At 30.1% G+C, this 22,897-nt stretch overlaps 1 protein-coding gene across 3 annotated transcripts in view; it reads right to left on the reverse strand.

Annotated features, from left to right (window-relative positions):
- Positions 1 to 293: 293 nt before the first annotated feature.
- Positions 294 to 22,897, reverse strand: part of CYLC2 (cylicin 2) — a 30,713-nt gene continuing 8,109 nt past the window's right edge. The window contains exons 3-8 of one of the 3 annotated variants that reach the window (XR_008626661.1): positions 21,642 to 21,682; positions 20,004 to 20,125; positions 18,415 to 18,571; positions 16,917 to 18,297; positions 11,240 to 11,355; positions 294 to 4,477 (exon numbers count right to left, since the gene is read on the reverse strand). Coding sequence is in view for 1 of the 3 variants with exons in the window: in XM_055117793.1 (XP_054973768.1) it covers positions 17,588 to 18,297; positions 18,415 to 18,571; positions 20,004 to 20,125; positions 21,642 to 21,682 (1,030 nt within the window). In the remaining 2 variants the exon portion in view is untranslated. Of the gene's footprint in view, positions 4,478 to 6,045; positions 6,181 to 11,239; positions 11,356 to 14,559; positions 18,298 to 18,414; positions 18,572 to 20,003; positions 20,126 to 21,641; positions 21,683 to 22,897 lie in introns of those variants that run through there. The other 2 variants (XR_008626662.1, XM_055117793.1) reach the window with 2 other exon arrangements.

The raw sequence follows: 22,897 nt of genomic DNA on the forward strand, positions 1-22,897 counted from the left end.
GTGCTAGTTCTTATTTCATTTTCTCCAGCAAAGAAGTACAGGGAGCTTACAAATTTGGACTGAGTTCCTACTCCTGATGAATTTACCCAGTTGATAAACTATGCCACGCTCATTAGTTACCATGGAACTCCACCATGGCACACATCAGTCATTCTGTACAAACTTACAGCTTAAAAGCTTTGCCTACTTATTACTTTTAAGAGTATGGTGGATATTTTAATGAGGGTTACTGTATACCATTACCATATAACTACTAAAAGTTCACCCATTTTCCTAAAAAGTCTTTCTGCAATTCTTCCTAACCATCAATATGTATAGAATGCCAGTTATATCATCTTCTGTTTTTGCCTCTTTTTTTCTCTAAGGCCCCATCTACTCGTTCCTCAGATCCTTTGGAAAGTCTAAATTTTCCACTTAATTGTGAGGATTAATTTTGTTTTTTTGTTTCAATGTTCTGATTTATATCCATGCCCTATGGGACATATTTTAGGAGCTAATTAGCGGCTCAATAAGCTTTCCAAGTTAAAAATGAAGATAATTATTTTAGAGAGAGAAAGTGACTAAGATTTATTGAGAAAGTAAATTTTCAGGCACGTTTTTAGGTTTAAATAAATAAAAAATAAAAATAGTTAAGATTTGGAAACAAAATATTTCAATAATACACAGGTAGAAAATAGGAAATCTAGAATCTAGACACATGTTCTGTCTACCACATTACATTGAAATGTCTCTTTACAACTTTTAAATATAGAATATTTTTTCTCAGATTACATTTATAATATGCTTTCTAATTATTCAGGCACATATAAATATTGTCTTCAGAATAATATTAGTTCAATTTAATACAATAACAGTATTTCTTGAAACCATTTAAGAGAAAAAGAAATGTAATCAATGGCTATGGAATGTCTTTAACCTTCTGTGTTGCTATTGTTTAATTTGGTATTAAGCCATGTGAGGCTAGCATGGTGGCTCACACCTGTAATCCCAACACTTCAGGAGGCTAAGGCAGAAGGACAGCTTGAACCCAAGCATTCAAAACAAGCCTGGGAAACATAGGGAGAACCCGTCTCTTCCAAAAAAAAAAAATAAGGAAATTTAAAGTAGCCGTGCGTGGTGGTACACACCTGTGTTTCCAATTACTCATGAGGCTGAGGTGGGAGGATTGCTTCAGCCCAGGAGGTCATGATCCTGCCACTGCACTCCAGCCTGGGCAATCCACAGTGAGACTGTGTTAAAACAAAACACAACAAAACTGTGTGAATATCAGGGGAAAAGAGAACTTCAATTACCTTAGAATAATTAGTATAGAATTAATCATTGACTAGATTGTTGCTGGGAGATTTATTAGAGGCTGGTCAACTACATAATTTGAGGGGCTCAATGCAAAATGAAAATGCAAAACTCTGGCCAGTGACAGGAAGTCAGTATCCCTTTCTCCCAAAGCTCACCACTCCAAACCATGGCAGCTTGAAAACCACCAAGGGATTGCAGATGCCATGAGAGGATGTTCTTAGTATGTGGATGGGAGTGAATGAGAGGTGCTAGCAAATCTTGTTGGATGGCCCAATAGAGCTGGCTACTTGAGTCAGAGATGGCTGCTACCTTTCCCATCTCCAGATCCTTCAGGGCCCTCACTTGGATCTGACCCTACCTCCTCCCAGCCCACGTTGTCTGGTGGGATTTCATTTGCAATACAGATGCTCAAAAATTAAAATATTAAGATTTTCAAAATGATGACTGCAGAATATTTACTCCAGGTGCAGGGCATTTTGAGCACTGGTCCGGACACAGCTTCACTGATCAAATTGCAATGAAGTCAACCTTGTTTAGATAAATTGATGGAGAATTTAAATACTGGTCCTAAGAAAGAATTATAATATTTTAAATATTTTTGCTGATTCCTGCTTATAAAGATAGGGAAATATGGCAATCTCCTTATCAGATACCCATCTAGAGAATTAGGCACAGATTATAGAAGATGATCTGGAAATTTCCTGTGAAGCTACTATCTAAATAGGGACATTGGAAAATATACAGATGTTTGACAAATTCAATAAAAGAAAGTGATATTCCAGGTCAAGTAAACAGTTTGGTAAAAACACCAAAGATGGAAAGTTTAAAATATATTTTGGGAAAAAAAAAGAATTGTTAAATTGGACCCTTATACCATACTCAAATATCAAATTAAAATAGATTAAAGATTTAAATGTAAGACCTAAAACTGTAAAACTGCTGTAAGGAAGTACAGGAGAAAATCTTATTGACATTGGGCTAGGCAATAATTTCTTAGATATGCCACCAAAATAAAAAAATAGACAAGAAAATACAGCAAACTAAGAAAGCTTCTGTACAGCAAAGAAACAATCAGTACAGTGAAAACTTAACATATGAAATTAAAGAAGTATTTGCAAACCATGTATATAATAAGAAATATACAAAATATATAAGGAAATCATATAACTCAATAGCATAATAATTTCATTTAAAAATGGGTAAAAATCTTAATAGACATGTATCAAAATAAAAAGACATACAGATGGTCAATGGGTATATGAAAAAATGCTCAACATCAATATCAGAGTATTACAAAATAAAATCATAATGAGATATCACTTTGCATCAGTTAGGGTGGCTATTATCAACAAAACATAACAAATATTAGTGAAGTTATGGAAAAATTTGAAACCTATCTCACTCTTGGTGACAATTCAAAAATGGTGCAGCTGCTACGGGAAATTGTATGAAAAGTTTTCCACAAATTAAAAATAGAAGACTATATGATCCAGCAATCTCATTCCTGGGTATCTACCTAAAATAATTGAAATCAGAATCTCTAAGAGATCTATACTTCCATGATCATTGTGGCACTATTTACAATAGTCAAGCTATGGAAACAGCTCATTCATTCACAGTTGAATGAATAAAGAAAATGTAATACAGACATACAGCAGACTATTATTCACGGTTTTTAAAAAGAGGAAAATTTGCCATATGTGACAAGATGGATAAACCTTAACGACATTATGCTGAGTAAGTCAGTCACGAAAGGACAAATTCTGCATGATTCTACGTATATGATATACCAAAAATAATCAAACTCATGGAATTAGAAAATACAAAGTACAAAGGCGGTCACTGGGGACCAGGGGAAGGAGAATGTGGGGATGTGGTATAAAGTTACAGTTATTTAAGCTGAATTACTTCTATGCATATGCTCAACAGTATAGTACCTACAGTCAACGATATTGTGTTACATACTTAAAACTTTGTTAAGAGGACAGATCTCATGTTAAGTGTTTACCACAAAACAAAAGAAAGAAACAAAAAACCCTAGAAACTTTTGGAGATAAATATGTCTATTCCTTGATTATAGTGATGGCTTCAGGATGTGTTCACATGCCAAACTCATTAAATAATGTACATTAAATATATTCAGCTTAATATCAATTTTACCTCAAAGCTGTTTACAAAAAATAAAAAAGGAATGTTGGCATGTTTTGTTGGATTAAAGGAAAAAAATGGAGTAGTAAGATGGAAAGAAAGTAAAGTAGAAAGATGAAAAGAAGAAATATGGGAATAAGATTGAACAATAAAATCAGGGCCAGATTGTAATGGTGTAAATTTGCTTTGAAGAATATTTAAAATTCAAAAGTGATCCCTTTAAGAAGAAATTTTAATGGCTTGATATTAATAATATAGGTTTTAGTTTTCTTGACAAGAAAACTGATGAAGGTTTTGTGTTAACTCAAAAGGGATACATGTTCACAAAATTTATTTGCTAAACTGCAAACTGTCAAGGAGAGAGACGATATAGTGGGAAAAACTAGGAACTAGGGGCCTGAATTCTTTATCTTTAGATATCTTTAGATAATCCAAGCAGAAATCAATCTTTTAAAGAGGGAATTCTGGGAATGGAAGCTTACAGTAAATGAAAAATTTTAAATCTATATAAGAACCAACCCAAATTACAAAAATAGAAAAACATAAAATGAAAAGTGTTGAAATCAGGGCATAATGTCATACACATGACTGCAAACTTTGAGCAAGCCTGAGTGTGGTATGCACTTTAACCCAGCTTTATAATGACAGAAGCTACTAGTTCTGACAAAGAAATTGTGTGGTAAAGGAGAACAGATTTCTTCCATACCTTCCATATTGAACTGATGACCAGGTCCAGGTAGAACGATAGGAAAATTAAGTAATTTTAACAAAGACTGTTTTAATAATTTAGCAAAACCAGTGCCATTGACAACCATGTGTAGATGGTTATGAGGTAGGTCATAACTCACTGAAACTTAGACACAAATAACTATGGTGAGTAGATGTTTTTAATTGATAATTTCACCAGGTGTTTAATGTGTTCAATTTGTAATTAGAGCTGTCAAGCAACTTTCATGACAGGAAGATCACCAACTGAATGAGATGTTTCACTTTTCCAGTGTGGTATAATGTCCAATCCATCTTCATGGTAGTCCTGGAACACAATCAAATCAGAGTCAAATGAGATGCTAAAGCTTTTCCCAGAAGTAGTGGTAAAGTAAAGGGCATCTACCAAATGCTGAAGGTTTGAAAATACATGGACTTCAATTATGTCATAAAGTTCTCCTCATTGTTTAAACAAATTAGAGTTTCTACCAAAAAATGAGTACAAATTCCTCAACTGAAGATACTACTTCAGAACCTTAGGTTTCTGAGTGATTAAAACTAAAAAACTGATCTCATATACCTTCGTTGTGGGATAAATTGTCTCCCCTGAAATTTACATGTTGAAGTCTTAACTTCCAGCACCACAGAATGTGACTGGGTAGACAAGGCCTTTAAAGAAGTAATAAAGGTTAAATGAGGTCATTAAGATGGACTGTAATGCAATATGACGGGTCTTACAAGAGATTAGAACACAGATCCACACAGAGGAAAGACCATTTGAAGACAAAGGGAAAACATAGCCACATAGAGGCCAAGGAGAGAGGCTTGAGAAGAAATAAACACTGCCAATGTCTTGATTTTGGACTTTTAGCCTTCCAGAACACTGAGAAAACAGCTTATTATTTAAGCTACCCCGTCTGTGGTTTGTTGTCATGGCAGTCCTAGCAAACCAATCTACCCCTAGTGCATACATTCTAAGAAAAAGTTACCAACTATATCTAGGAAAAGTTACAGAGGGTCCAATTGATATTCTTTGTCCTGCGTTTAGGAAAATAGATATTGTGAATATGTTAACATGTAGGTTTGTATAAATGGAGGAAATGAAACAGCAGTTTCTGAAGAGATGAATGAAACTTGCTAAACATAATTGAAAAGCATACTTTATTTCAGATCAATTTATTCAGTAAACCAAATTAGGAGCAATTAACTAAAACTCTAATTTGTGTACAAGTTAGAGAGCCCTTTATGAAATAAATAAGTCCATGAAGTTTCAAACTTTCAACATTCTGCAGATGCCCTTTACTTTGTTTAAATAGGAAAATTTACACTATGATGAACTTTAATATTTTCCAACTTTGTAATATTTTTTGAATTTAGGGAAAGTTGGGTGTTACTAGGACATATTCTAATAATTTTCATTTGTAAGCTTTCTTCTCAAATGCCACCCACCTTAAATCCCCTTTTGAAATCCCATTCTCCTCTTTACTATCATGCTTAGCCCAATTAATTCTCCATGTCTTCCCCTTAAGTATCATCAAAGCAAAGCCACTTACTCAAATGACTTCTATTGCAGGTATGGGACAGCAGATGAAAACAACATGAAAAAAAAAAAACCTTTAAATTACATATTAAACATCATTGTTCTAAAATTAGATGGCTATTACACGTAAGGGTAAATTTCAGTTTACTTATATCTTTTATTTCTAGGGTAACCTTTTCACTTGTGATAACTTTCTCCAGCAAGAAATGCCAGCTATTTTCCTTCCCTTTCAAAAACAAAAAGTTTATCTCTTATGTAGATGAATTATTTTTTTCTAATGTAAACTTCCATATGTGCTATGCATGGGGCCTCATCTTTCATGTTCAGCCATCCGTTATGCCAATAAGTTACTTTACCTAAGACAAAATATCTCTTCCTAAGAGGAAGTTGTCTTTCCTTGTAAATCAACTGAATCAATCCATATGAAATTTTAATTTTCCTTTCTTGTCTCCTTTTATAAACAATGATTAATGACCAGGTACAACAACAACCTGAAATTAATAGGTAACTGGTAGAGATTAAAAAATAGTGGCTCCTCTCACAAAACATCCTATACTAGAATATAAAATGCCCTAGTAGTAGTAAATAGCAGAAAATAGAACACTGATGGGATAAATGGCTTGTGGACACACATATGCATGTGACAACTACTGAAATTATAATTTATTAAAATCCTGTCTTATTTTTCTGTCTAGAAAGAGCAGCAGGCATAGATCTTCCATGGCAATGTGCTAGAGAGAAAAGCTGTCCCAGAGCTTCTTCCTGGAGCATTGTGCTGAACCTCTGTGGCCAGTGACTGCTGCTTTCTCTGAATCTTATTTAGGCCACTCTGTTTACCCAATAATTTATCAGCTTTTATTTAAGTTGTTCCCAATTAGGTATCTATATATGATATACATTATGCTCCATCAGGTCTGTTTTTTAACCATTAGAAAATAACTCATTTTTAATATACCAGATAGAAAAATTCTATGTCTATATTTATATCTGAGACATACATGTGTATATGTAGATATAGATAATATCAATTATCTATCTAAATCTGTATATATAATTGATACTATGAATTACCAATTATCAAAATCCATATAGATAGATAATTGATACATATACACATACATATGTATGTATATATACTTACATATTATATATATACAATTAGATATATATATAATTTCCAGATCTGAGCCTTAATGGGAATTAGAAGTTGAGATTAGTTTCTGTCTTTCCATCTTATTTGGTTACAGAGGTATTTAGAGTGGAATAGTATAATAGATATTGGTATTTTGGGGACAAAACAAGATATGAAACCAGAAGTTTAGATGATATATTGGCACAGTTTAAAACTAGATGTAAGAAACACTTTTTATAAAAGGCAAAATATTCTAAAAACCATTTTCTAAAAGCCATATTAGTCATAGACAAAAACGAGCTACTCTGAAAGGTAGAGCGCTGATCAAGTAGAGAGTCCAAGGAACACTCAAGAGACATACTTTAAAGGTGATTTATGTTAAAATTAGCTGAAGGAGTTTTATTTTATGTACGTATATATATTTTATATATAATATTTATATATTTATATATAAACATTTATTATATATTTACATATTATATAATTACATATTATGTATTATATATTATAATTATATAATATATATGATGTTAATGATATAATGTATAAGTATATAATTATAATATATAATATATAATAAGCTTATAATATATATTATATATTTAATATATATTATATCTTATATATTATATAACATGATTATATATAATATATTATATATAACATATAATATATTGTATATGTTATATATAATATATTATATATAACATAATATATTGTATATGTTATATATAATATAGAATATAACATATAATTATATTATATAATATATAAATATATGTATATAATATATAATATAGCATATTATATATAAATATAGGTATATATGTATTATGTATATTACATAATATACACATTATGTATAAATATACATAATATACATAATATGTATATTACATAATATACATATTATGTATATTACATGTATTATGTATATTACATAATATACACAATATGTATATTATATGTATTATGTATACTACATAATATACATATTATGTATATTACATATATTATGTATACTACATAACATACATATTATGTATATTACATATATTATGTATATTGCATAATATACATATGTATATTACTTATGTATATTGCATAATATACATCCATATATTACATATGTATATTGCATAATATACGTATGATGTATCTTGCATAATATACATATGATGTATCTTGCATAATATACATATGATGTATCTTGCATAATATACATATGTATCTTGCATAATATACATATGATGTATATTGCATATATTATGTATATTACATATATTATGTATACTACATAATATACTTATGCATATTACATATATTGTGTATATTACCTATATTATGTATATTGCATAATATACATAGTATGTATATTACGTAGTATACATTATGTTACAGTATGTAATATACATTATGTTACAGTATGTAATATACATTATGTTACAGTATGTAATATACATTATGTATATTATGTAATTATTACGTAATATACATAATGTATATTATGTAAGATACATTATGTATTTTATATGTATATTAAGTAATATATACATATTATATATATTATGTAATAAATACAATGTAATATATATGTGATATTATGTATACTATGTAATATATTTAATGTAATATATTATGTAATATATATTACATACATATTATATATTATATATAAGATATATAATATTCATATTATATGTTAAATAATATATTTAATGTATTATAATATAAAATATATATAATATATTTAATTTTATATATTAAATATTTAAATTTATATGTGAAATATTAAATAGATATATAAAATATGTATATAATATGAATAATATATTTAATATAATATAACGTATATAATATTATATTAAATAATATATAATATAATACAATATATAATATATAGTATTACATTAAATAATAGATGTGATATATAATATATAATATAATATTATATATAATATATTATTTATCATATGTATAATATATAATATATAATATATTGTATTATCTTTATTGTATATTATATACATATTATATACATAATAATATATAAATATATAATATATAATTATTATGTATAATATACATATCATATATAATAATATATAAATATATAACATATAATTATATCATATATAATATATAATTATGTAATATATAATATATAATTATATCATATATAATATATATTATATAATACATAATTATATCATATATAATTATATATTATATAACATATAATATATAACATATAATATATAACATATAATATATAATATATAATTATATAAAATGTGATATATAATACATAATACATACGTTACATATGTTATATAATATATATTATATATATTATATAGAATGTATATATTATATATAATATAATATATATTATATTATATATATTATAATATATAATATAATATATATTATATTATATATAATATAATATATAATATAATAATGATATATATTATATATAATATATTTTATGTATATTATATGTAATGTAATTATATATAATATATAATATAATATATTACATAATATAAAATATAATTATATAATATGTAATATAAAATATAGTTATGTAATATATAATATAAAATATAATTATGTAATATATAATATAAAATATAATTATATATAATACATAATATATAATCATATATAATATATAATATAATCTATATTATATATAATATGCATTATATATAATATATAATGTACAGGATACATTATATATCATATATATTATTTAATATAATATATATTATATATAATGTATTTATATGTTTATATAAATATATATCTATATAATATACTATATATCAAATATTTATAAATATATTTATATATTGTAAATACATATATAAGATATACATATATTGAATTTAATATAATTTAATATATACTTAATATAATTTATTTCTTATAAATATAATATATGTAATATATTAAATATATATTTATATAATATATAATATAGAAATATGTATTTCTGTATTATGTATATATTTATATAATATATAATATATTAAATATATATTTATATAATATATATTTATATAATATATAATATATTAAATATATATTTATATAATATATATTTATATAATATATAATATATTAAATATATATTTATATAATATATATTTATATAATATATAATATATTAAATATGTATTTATGTAACATAGATTTATATAATATATTAAATATATATGTTATATAAACATGTAATATGTAAATATATATATTTAATATATTATTTATAACATATTAAATATATATTTATATTATATATAATATACATATTAATATATAACATTAATATGTTATATATAATATATTAAATATATATTTATATATTATATATTCATATAATATGTATTTATATATTATTTATGATATATTTATATATTGTTTATGATATATATTTATATATATAATTAGTTTTTAAGTGCATTTTTGGTTCTTAATCTTGCTATCAATAAAATCATACCCTTTCCTTTTTTTTCCAATCAGCAGAAATGCACTTTCAAAGTTTATGGATTTTTATAAATTTAACTTTTTTATCCGAATGCCAAACTAAACCATACTGTGATTTGTTACTCACATATCCTCTCTGTATATACCCTGAAAATCTTTGATTTTGCCTACCGTAAAACTGCTCATATGATGACTATGGCAGCTATTTTCTTTTGCATCCAATAACTGAGAAAGTATAAAATAAACCACATATAATAACTTATTAATAACTATAAAATTGATTATTGAACATATTTAACACCTGGAGTACGTTTCTGTTTATATGTTTGCCAAATAGTTCAGCCTGATAAGAAAACTCAATTATTATTTAGATATTATCACTGGATACTTTCCACAATACTTTTATTCATATTTTACTTTATTTACACAAGCAATTTTATTTTATTATGGATTAGGGCTCAGATTAGGCTAAGGGAAGAACTTACATTTGAATTATTTAAAAAAGAATAATTATAAAAACTGTCATAAACTATATACAAGGCTTAGAATGGAACTGTGCTCCCTTAGAAAATATTCGGTGTCTTCAGATACCATATTCGATATGTTCAAAACACCGGAATTATTTTATCTGGTGTATTTACTAATGAGGCATTGTCCAATGGTTAAAAAAGTAGACCTGAAGGAACATGATATAAAAATACTAAATGACTGAAAGGAGACCAGGGGCTGTGTATGTTTGCCTCATATATTTGTCTGTATTAAAGGCAGGGCACAGTGGCTCACGCCTGTAATCCCAGCACTTTGGGAGGCCAAGGTGGGCAGATCACTTGAGGGCAGAGGTTTGAGACCAGCCTGACCAACATGGTGAAACCACATCTCTACTAAAACAAAACAAATACAAATTAGCTGGATGTGGTGATGCATACCTGTAATCCCAGCTACCAGAGAGGCTGAGGCAGGAGAATCACTTGAACCTGAAGGTGGAGGCTGTAGTAAGCCTGAGATCATGTCACTGAACTCCAGCCAGGGCAACAGAGCGAGACTCGATCAAAAAAAAAAAAAAAAAAAAAAAAGAGAGAATGATCTAAGTATTAGCAAGTATTACTTTGTGATTTGACAAAGATACATGTTGCAAAGAGAATTGGAATAATATCATTTTCAAAATTCCTTTCATATTTTTACTGGACTCTCACTTTTTAAAGAGGCCAAACTTTGTATAAAAATTATGCAAATAGCTACAACTCTTGCATATAAGTTTAGGATGTTTATTACCCTTAGACATACCTTTTTCTCTAGAGGCAAAATTTTCTGTTTATTTCATAAATAAACTTTAGAACAATTTACTGTATAAACCCACAGAGCAATGGTTTTGGATTTTGCCGTCTCTTGCAAAGTTGAGCCCTTTTGGAATTGCATTAATGGTGCCTTATCCTCTTAGCCATCACTCCCTCCCCCATTTTTCAAAATCGGTTAGCTTCACTTGGACCCCATTTTTGTCACTCATGTGGTTTTATCAGGTTTCAAGTACCATTACAGAATGACTGTCACCTTTTCTATAGAAATAGCTTAAGTTCCTCAACCTAAAGTACCAAAATTCAGTAAGTTACTTAGCCATCAAAGCTATGTGACAATGTTAGATATAAAACATTTTTTATGAAACGTAAGTATTTCATGTCCCCTAGTACTTGAAAAACCTGTTTTAAAGTTACACTAAAAGTTAAACAAAATGAAGGGGGGTAAAAAATCTTCAAACAGCTTACAAATTCACAAAAGAAAAGAATGGAGAACAATGCATATTGTCCTCTTGGTGCAAAAATAATAAATGAAATAATAAAATGTATGTGTGTATATGCATGTATTGTACTGTGACTCTCTCAATGCATATATACCAAGGAAGTCCTTATCTTGGAGGGGTTAGAGAACATTAGTAATCATTAGCAGATAATCTTATATCTAGTTGTTATTTTTTGTAATGGTTTCTAGAATCAATATTCTTAGGCATACACTAGTATTCTTCCATTTTTCTTTGACTTCAGTGTTTTACATCCTGCTTCTTAGTCCCTTTTTATTATTACATAATGGTTGATCTAGGATTCTATGCATATTTTTAATTTCCATATTTGTTCAATACAGCACATTCCTGCAGATACAACTAATGTAAATTTCTAAGCAATGTGCAATACTTATTGAGCAGACACAAAGGGTGTAGAGAGTAGGAACAGTAGTAGGAGGAGAGGCTGATTGTGAGCAATTATGAATAAAACAACTGCCTTCTTAAATTCTGTAGTAGATCTTTAAACTAATAATATAATTTTATGTAATTTTAACATAACTATACATTTTTGCAAATAAAGATACATAGGATATGAAGAAACCGAACCTGTGGTGCTAAAGAAAATTCTCCCAAATCCACAAACAATTACACTACATAACCACAGTCTAAACGTTGGTGTCATATGAGATTCGTTCAGATTCAAATTCTGGTTTTGCACTATCTGTGCAAATTTATTGTTACTTGACCTTTCTGAGCTTCAATTAAATGGAGATATATTAGGATTGTGAGGATTAAGTGATAATACGAGGAAAGCGTTTAGCAAATAGTAGTAAATAAATAGTAGTCATTTTTGCTGCTGCTGTTATTTTAACTTAAAAAAGATTTTGTGGATTAAGCATTTGTGAGATAACTTGAATATAATTATAATTATGCAATAATTTTGTATTTTGCCACTGCTTTTACAAGGATTTTCTTGATTATAAAGTAATTTGGTATAAAACTTTTCACTTGGTACATAATTAACTTGGTATATGACAACTTCTATGCACTTTTTCAGTAATTCTTATTTGTTTAAAATTGATTGTATTGATTTCTCATGAAAATAAGTTTGAATCAATTAGTGATAAGAAAATTATTGCATATTTTGATGCCACCAAAAATGATATGGGTTATTTTAAATTTTCTATTTTTGCTATATTGACATGTATATATATATATACACACACATACATGTAAAATGTAATAAATTCAATGTGTACACATATGTATGTGTGTATAATACATATATGTGTGTGTATATACACATATATGTGTGTACACATATGTTTGTATATATGTGATATATATATATAAATTGGTTATTATTACAAAGTTAAAAGTGTTGGCAAAGATGTGGAGAAACATTGCATGTTCTCTCTCATTTGTTGTATCTAAAAATTAAAACAAACTTATGGAGGTAGAGGGTAAAAGGATGGTTATCAGAGTCTGGAAAATGTAGTGGGGAATTGAAGGAGAGATGAGAATAGTTAATGCACAAAAATTAGAAAAAAATGAATAAGACCTACTATTTGATAGCACATTGGAGTGACTATAGTCAATAATAACTTAACTGTACATTTAAAAATCACTATAAGAGTATATTTATATTGTTTTTAACACAAAGGATAAATCTTTGAAGGGGTGGTTACCCCATTCTCCATGATGTAATTATTAACATCTAATCTCTGATAGTACCATTCCTGTAATCCAAGCACTTGGGGAGGCTGAGGCGGGTGGATTGCTTGAGCCCAGGAGTTGGAGAGCAGCCTGGGCAACATGGCAAAACTCCATCTCTACAAAATACAAAAATTAGCTGGATGTGGTGAAGAGCTCTTGTAGTCCCAGCTGCTGGGGAGGCTGAGGTGGGAGAATCACCTGAGCCTGGGGAGGTTGAGGCTGCAGTGAGCTGTGATCACACCATTGTACCTCAGCCTGGGCAACAGAGAGAGACACTGTGTCAAAAAATAAATTAGTCTATGAAAAATATCTGGAAATGTAAAATGTAAGCTGAGAATGACTATTTTGAAGGAGTCAACAGTGTGATGTTCTAGGAGAATTGCATTCTATGGAGAAGGAACAAGTGTAAAAGGCTTAATATTGTAAGGTTACATGTGGTAAAATATTTTTAAAAATCCAATGCAACAAGTGCGTGGTAGACAAAAGGAATAGTGTTGTCACATGAGGGCAGAGAAATAGTCAGCACACAGATCATTAATGGATTATAAGCCAGAGCAAAAGAAAAGTTGATGGTAAGTGTGGCATCAGTACACTAGAAAGCTTTGACCAAGGGAGAAACATGATGGTTTCTATATGAAGAATGGGATATGGCGTTGTGGAGAGACATGAAGCAGGGGCTTCCCCTGCACTTAGAGGGCTTTGGAGTTTTCAAGTAAGAGTTAATGGTTGATTGGACTTTTAGTGTACAGAAGTGGTAGAAATGTAATGAATTATACCAACTCAAGTATTTTGTAGGTAGACATGATAGGACTTACTACTAGTAGGCAGGGTGAAGAAAAATGAGTAATTAGGGATGACTCACTGATTTTGGATTAAGCTACAGACTGGATACCAGCGTCATTTAATGGGTTTGCCAGAACTTGGAGAGAAAGAGGCATTGGTGGAGGGATGTCAACAGTTCTCTTTGGGATTTGTTAATTTTGAGATACCTGGAAGCTAGTCAACTAGATGCTTAACTAAGTATTTGGATATGGGAATATGGAGCTGAGTAAATAAGTAAATACTAGGTTTAAATTATAAGATTCAACAGCATAAGAATGGTATGTAAAGCCATTTTTTTCATTTTTATTTTTTATTGGAATAACTGAGAAAACAACATAGATGTAAATGAAGAGGTACTGGAATAAAAGGACACTGCTATTAAATTTAACTACATGAAAATTCTTAGTGATGGTGCACCTCAGTAGGATATTAAAGGTAGAAGCTCAATTTTTCTGTCATTTTACATTACATTTCAATCTAAAACCTGACTTTTGAATCCTATTGGTGAAAATAATTTTAAGGGCCTTTTTATAGAGGAAAAAGAGGATTTGAAATGATTTCCTAAATCCTCAGAGAGATGGTAACATTTCCAGAAAAGTTTAGCAATCTCAACACATAATTTTACTATATGCAGAGGAAGATGATGAGCAGGTTCCTAGAGGGATTGGGAGGAGAACAAAGGGCCAGGATTTGACTCCCTCTGCCATTACAGCTGACCCAGGCTAACAAGGTGTGATCACCTGGCAGATCAGGAGTTACAATAACCACTGACTCTTAGTAGTTGATGCAGGAGGGACAGGACCCAATGTTGAGTGTTAAAGAAAAACAATTATTCCTTACTCTTCCTTGGAAGCTAGCTCTTAGGAACATACAGACTAGGAGACCCTTCCTTTAATGTCCAAGAGAAGCTTTATGTTGCATCCAAAGTTTATGTCAGGAAGAATAAAAAGAGAAAATCATTTAGCAAGTTCTGCAGCAACACTGAATTTATTTAAGAAAATGTTAAATCAGAAATAAATGAATTGTCATTTAATTGAGAAGTTCAAGGATATTGCATTTTGCTTAATACTGCTTTTTTTTTTCCTCAAATCAATAGGACTTATGGGTCACAACAGAGTTTAATACGGTTTTAAAGACAGTAAGTTAATTGTTTCCACATCTAAATAAATATTATGTATATATTCTTACTCTTTTACACTCTGTTAAATTTTGGTTAATTTAGTTTTGTGAAGTATTTAGCCATTTATCAAGTAGCTCTTTCATATGCCTCATTTAAATTTGTTCTTGTCGGTAATAAACAATTTTGAATTTCATCCTTCTTTCAATCAAAATAAATTAATATTTTCTATTTTAAAACTTTGGATGCTTAATTGGTAATAATATCATCTATCATAAGCTAGTAACCTCTCCCTAATGACAGACTTCCTTAACCTTTCCACGGACACTTTTTAAAGCTTCATTTATTTCGTTGTCTCTCCATGTTCTTTGAATATTTCTTAACATGAGAAAGTCCAAACTTCATAAAATTCTAAAAGAAATGTACTCAGAAAATTACAGAGATAATATAAGAACAGTGTCAATTTGAACCTTTAGTTTGATTTTTATTATTTTAAATTTATTTAATTTGATCAGTAAAAGCATATTTATCGTGTACAATATGATGTTATGAAGCATGTATACATTGTGGAATCCTGAAATCTTGCTAATTGACATAAGCATCACCTCACATGGTTATCATTTATGCGATGAGAGCACAATGTTCATTCTCTTAGCATTGATTTTTCAAGAATACAATATATTGTCATTAACTATAGTCACCATGCTATACAATAGATCTTTTGAACTTATTCCTCCTATCTAATTATAATTTGGTTCAATTATTATTAAATCTACTATGTACCCTCAAAAATGAAAAAGACAATAATTAATTCAATCTGGCTTAAAATAAAACAAAACTGGCCGGGCACGGTGGCTCACGCCTGTAATCCCAGCACTTTGGGAGGCCGAGACGGGCGGATCACGAGGTCAGGAGATGGAGACCATCCTGGCTAACACGGTGAAACCCCGTCTCTACTAAAAATACAAAAAAATTTAGCTGGGCTTGGTGGCAGGCGCCTGTAGTCCAGCTACTTGGGAGGCTGAGGAAGGAGAATGGCGTGAACCCAGGAGGCGGAGCTTGCAGTGAGCCGAGATCGCGCCACTGCCCTCCAGCCTGGGCGACAGAGAGAGACTCCATCTCAAAAAAAAATAAATAAATAAATAAATAAGTAAACAAAACAAAACTGACTTACCAAGTGTGCTTCTTTTGGATTGGAAGTGGCACATCCAACAACCATAAACATGACTGTGGTTGTTTAAACTTCAGAAAGAAAGACGTAGGCTCATCGGGTGGTAATACATTTTTTTTTCTTTTCTTTTACTTTTTTTTTCTTTTTGCCAAAGGAATGCTATATTTACTTGAAAGTAGGCTTTCTACAAGGTGTTTAACTTCATTTCATGGCTCCTATATTTTTTTGTATCTGTGGATGCAGCTTGAGATTATTTTAAATCTATAGATACAACATCTGTCTCCTTGGATTCTTTAAGCCTTCATTAAACTGTGTGTGTGTGTTTGTGTGTGTGTCCATAGATTTAGTGTCATTATCTTCAACATCCTTATCTGAATATTCTTCTTTAAATCTTTCTAGAGATCATTCATTGAATCCTTCATGTCCCCCAATTTAAGTATATGTATTCTTCAAGTCTTTCAATGGATCCCCCCTTAATTTTTCTTAACATCTTTCTTATATATTTTTATAAATCTCTGCTGAGTTCTCCTTTGTATCCTTCTTTACCACCTTTTAAAAATTATTTAATTCTTTGAGGCCTCTTGTTTTCTCACAAATTCAGCTGCAGACTACCACTATTGTTTCATCAAATATGCTTTTGAATTATTCTTTCGGTTCAAATTCTTATCCAAGGCCTACTTGCCCTTCTTCTTTGCATCCTTCTTTTCATCCTTCTTTGCATTCTTCTTTGCATCCTTCTTTGCATCCTTCTTAGCATTTTTCTTTTCATCCTTCTTTGAATCAGCAGATTCTTTCTCAGTATCTTTCTTGGCAACTTTCTTGGCATCGTTCGTGGCGTCCTTCTTAGACTCTTTCTTGACATCATCCTTTGAGTCACTGTCTGTACTACTGGGCCTCTTCTTATCTTTCTTACCTTTTTTAATCTCCTTTGCATCTTTCTTGGCATCCTTCGATTCATCACCTTTGTTTGCATCTTTTTTTCCATCCTCATCCTTCTTTTCATCTGCTTTTACAGCTTGTAATTCTATGGCTGAATCCTTGCCCTTCTTTGAATCCTTTTTACCTTTTTTGCTATCTTTCTCTGTACCTCCTTTTTCATCTTCAGATTCTGTTGCCGAGTCTTTGCCTTTGTTTGAATCCTTTTTATCTTTTTCGTTATCTTTATTTGCACCTCCTTTTTCATCTTCAGATTCTGTTGCTGAGTCTTTGCCCTTCTCTGCATCCTTTTTACCTTTTTTGCTATCTTTCTTTGCATCTAGCTTTTCTTCTTTTCCTTTCTCTACATCGTTGCCCTTCTTTGAATCTTTTTTTCCGTGTTTTAATTCTGATTCTGAATCTGTTGTGTCCTTCTGTGTTGTCTTGTCTTCAACTTTCTTACCAATTTCTGGGGATAAATATTCAAATATTTCTTAAAATGGGAAAATCCAAACTTGATAAAATTCTAATAGAAATCTAATCAGAAAATTACAGAGATACTATAAAAACAGTAAGTTATCTCTACCTGCTGCTTTAGAATCCACCTCGACAGTACGAGTTGGTTTGAGAGGCTGCCTCCTGGCAGCTAAATAAACAGATGGTCTCTCAGAAATTCTCATTAAAGAACGGTACATCCATAATGGTTGTCTATGATCTCCTCTTAATTGTTCTTCATCAATTATCTGAAAGATGGTTACAATAATGATGAACAACTTGTGAGTGAATAACACAGTTTGTATTAATATATCCCAAATATATTTTAATTTCAACCATAAAAAGATTTTAGCTTTTGTTAAAAAATGGGGAAGTTTGAGATTTCATCCTTTATTTTGCTTTTTTATTGTCATCCTTTTTTTTTAAACTAGTGAATAATCATGCCCATTTGGAGCTTACTTTCAGTTTATAGGATCTTCATAGCTCCCTCGGGATTTTAGGTTCAAATTGGTAGACTCATGGCATATCTTCACAGTCATAGGAGGCTTTTTAAACTGTATGTTCTTGAGAATTCTTGGAGTATCTTGCCCACCTTCTATTTCTAGGTAAATCAGAAACTATTCTCTAATATCTAATAGTTTCAGATTGAGGCATATCTTAGTCTATTTTCATTTTCAGAGTCTCTGGAATTTAGAATGCTACTCATGGTTAAAGATAAAAGCCTGAAACTCCTATTGCTTGGCAGATATAAATTGAGTATGATCAGATTGGTAACTGAAATAATGAAATCTATAACAGGGAATGTTAATTTGAGATAAATTATGCATTTTGTTTTCAACTTCTAATTAAATATGTACAAAACTGAATGGCAAAAATAGCTAATCTCTGTACAAATATTAACAAAAATGGAAAAATAAATTCAGCAAGAAAAAAAGAACTTTGTTCACTACTAATGGGTTACATTTTTAAAAATAAACAAGTTAATGATACATTTATTTTGTGAAAACTTTTCTTTGAGCATATGCTTATCCCATGTTGACTCCAGAAATATTGCGAAATATTTATTTTCCAATACTCTGAGTCCTGAATTCTATATTACAGAACTGAGGAAGTATTAAAGGTATAGTGTAATCCCCTGACTCAAATGAGGGATTTCTCCAGCTGTAGAACATTTCCTGAATGTTCACACTAACTCTAACATCAGGAACTCCATAATTTTGTGCTCCTTGGAAACAATTTTTACAATGTGTGGTTATTGAAAAAAATAGTTAATATGAAATAAAGGGGCAACTGTATACAGTAAAATGCAAATAAAATATATCTATTTTCTTTAAGTGGTAGACTTTGAATTATCTCTAACTGTGCTGTTCAGTAGGGCATTTCATAGCCACATGTGAATTTACTTTAATTCAATGTAATTTAAATGTAAAATTCAATTCCTTAGTTGCACTAGCCTCATTTCAAGTATTTAATAGCCTCGTTGGACTACAGAGATAAATATTCCCATCACTGCAGAAACTTGTTGGTCAGCTTTGATCTATAACACATACAACTATACATGATTTCACAAGCTTACTACTTAGTGATTACTTAAGACTAATTATAATTACTTATTGTGGTTATAATTATTACTAAGTTATTACTTATTACTGATAATTATAAAATCTTTCCAATGCTTACAGAAACCGTATTGTCCCGTATTTGAGAAGGTTTTGATCTCCTTTTGGTTCCTGGCCGTTGTGGTTTGGGAAATAACAGGGCAAAGTGTTGCTGATTCCATGATTTTTTGCTTAATTCACTGACTAAAATAAGGGAGACAAAAAACACATTTTGGAGTGAATAGAATTCCATCAGAGCTGAAATGGCATTACATGTGCAACGTATATCATGTAAATGAATAAACAAGTGATTCAAATTATGACTTCATTTATTTGGTAATGTTTGCAATTTTCTGTTATCAATATGAGAAAATAATTGATTTTTCTATTTTGAGCAGTTTTACAGATAACTGTATAAAGCAGTCATTGCAAAACTAGCATAACTATAATATAAATGGAAAGATTCAGTTTTACTGCTTCCTTTTAAATCTATCTCTTCCAGTCTAGGTTTTTGCTTTATGCTTTTGGTTAGTATACAATTTTATTAATAACAGAAAATAACTACTTCTGTAGCTCCCATAGTACTTAGCGCAATGCCAGCATAAATATTCAGTAAATACATGATTTAATCTAAGTGCTAAGACTTAAGATCCCCTTAGTTAATAATAACTTTCCAAGCTACAAGAGTAAATGCAGCCGGGCGCAGTGGCTCACGCCTGTAATCCCAGCACTTTGGGAAGCTGAGGTGGGCTGATCACGAGGTCAGGAGATCGAGACCATCCTGGCTAACACGGTGAAACCCCGTCTCTACTAAAAACCAGGTGTGGTGGCAGGCGCCTGTAGTCTCAGCTACTCAGGAGGCTGAGGCAGGAGAATGGCGTGAACCCAGGAGGCAGAGCTTGCAGTGAGCCCAGATCATGCCACTGCACTCCAGCTTGAGCGACAGAGCAAGACTCTGTCTCAAAAAAAAAAAAAAAAAAAGGGGGCAAATGCTATACACCCAAGAATGGTATCGTTATGGGTGACATATTTTGTAAAGGAAAATGACAAAAAGCCTACAGAATGGTGACTGGGTAGGTGAAGTCATCTGGAAACTATAATACAAATGATTAAAGTTATTTAAGTTGCCAATGAGGCCAATGAGAGATTTCATCCTTGTATTTAGACACATGCAGCATTAATGTGTGGAAATAATAGACATTTCCTATGAGTTTTCTAAAGAAAATAGGAACAATGGGAAAAATGTACAGAAAAAAATTATATTTAGGCTCAGTATCTGAGGGGAAAATACTTGATATTTGAAGTTCTTCAAAATCAAATACCTTTGCCTTGTCTAGTAAAGAAATTTGGGGCCAATTATAAGCTGGATATAATCTATCAAGAATGTTGTAGAAGAAATTCCTGACATAAACAAGAAGTTATTTATCCAATTTCTACTTTGCTTTTCAACTGTAAGATTATCTGATTGTATGAATTCTAACATGTAACTATTTCCGGCTTTCATATACTGAACATGTTTACTTAAACTTCCTTGGATTCAAAACAAAGCAAAACATATATAAAAGGTGTTCACTGGGCCTGTAAGAAAGGTTCCTTGGGAAATAGTTAATTATCAATTTTATTCCATGGCAATGTTTGCTTTATCACTTTGAATGGAGGATAATACTTACCATAAAATTAAGCACACATGTTTTGTAATAAATATTGAATGCTTTCTTACCTGGAATGTAATTATCATATGGCCCAAAGTTTACTCTTTGGCTATTAAAACAAAAAAGAAAGGTTTTAGTTAATTTATATAAAAATCACTGTTTTAAACTGTCATTATTATACTCCAGTACCTGCAACCAACAACTAGAGAAATATTTCACAATCTCAGATATCTTTTGTTATATAAGATTACTTCATCTCCAGGATAATAGAGATGAGCAAATGTGTTTTCAAATTACAACAGTACTAAATAATGGTTGATCAAACAAACTATATATACATACATGTATCACATATATGTGTGTATATTTTCAGATGTGCAATTTGTTTATATGTGTGTGTGTATAAGCAAATTGCACATCTGAAAATATACATTTTAAAAAATTACAAAAACACAGTTGAATTATTTTTCCCAGTTCATGCTCCAAATTCTCTCTTAATTGAATTTGAAACAAGGTATCACTTTGTAAACTCTATGCTTATGTAAAAGCATATCCTCAAAATAGTCTCAAAAAACTCCACCAAATCCAAATTATTAAATGGCCTATGTGTGCACCTGTGAATTTGTGTGTGCATGTGCATATGTCAGTGTGGACCACAAAAATTCATAAGGAATTTCATTACTTTTTAAAGAAAATCTGAAAAAGAAACTATATTGCAAATTGTTTTCCATTTATAGGTTCCCATTTGTTTTATTACTATCTTAACATGTTTGTTCCCACGAAGGAGTGTTTTACAATCTAATTTTTATTTACTGGTGATGGAGACCAATCCTAAGATCTATTAGAGAAATATTATTTTACATTGTTTCATTATATTTTGGATATAGAGCCATCGTTGGTCATGAGTGAGTCTGAGGCTTTTGTGCTCATACACAAACACACACGTGATGTTTATTTGACAGTGTGTAAAACTTAAGGTTTAAGCACAGAAAAGCAGTATCTTGATACCTTGACTAAAGAATGAAGCTAGCAGCATAAAACGTGGCACATTTTTTCGTGCTATAAAAATTTATATTAGCTGAATAATATTTAATATGTTTTCACCAATAAGTTATCCAGCCTATCATTTTCTTAAACTGAGTACATGCACCAAGATTACTTGCCCCATCATATCTGAATCTCTAAATTCAGATCCAGTCAAAGTACATTTATATACTACAGAAGAAATGTTGAGACCCAACAATGATTATGAACTGCGTTATTCCAAGTGCTCTCGAAGAGGAAAGATTTTAAGTTCATGAAACACTATTAAACTTGAGATTTT

This window comes from Pan paniscus, chromosome 11 (assembly GCF_029289425.2).
Source record: "Pan paniscus chromosome 11, NHGRI_mPanPan1-v2.0_pri, whole genome shotgun sequence".
NCBI classification, from domain to species: domain Eukaryota; kingdom Metazoa; phylum Chordata; class Mammalia; order Primates; family Hominidae; genus Pan; species Pan paniscus.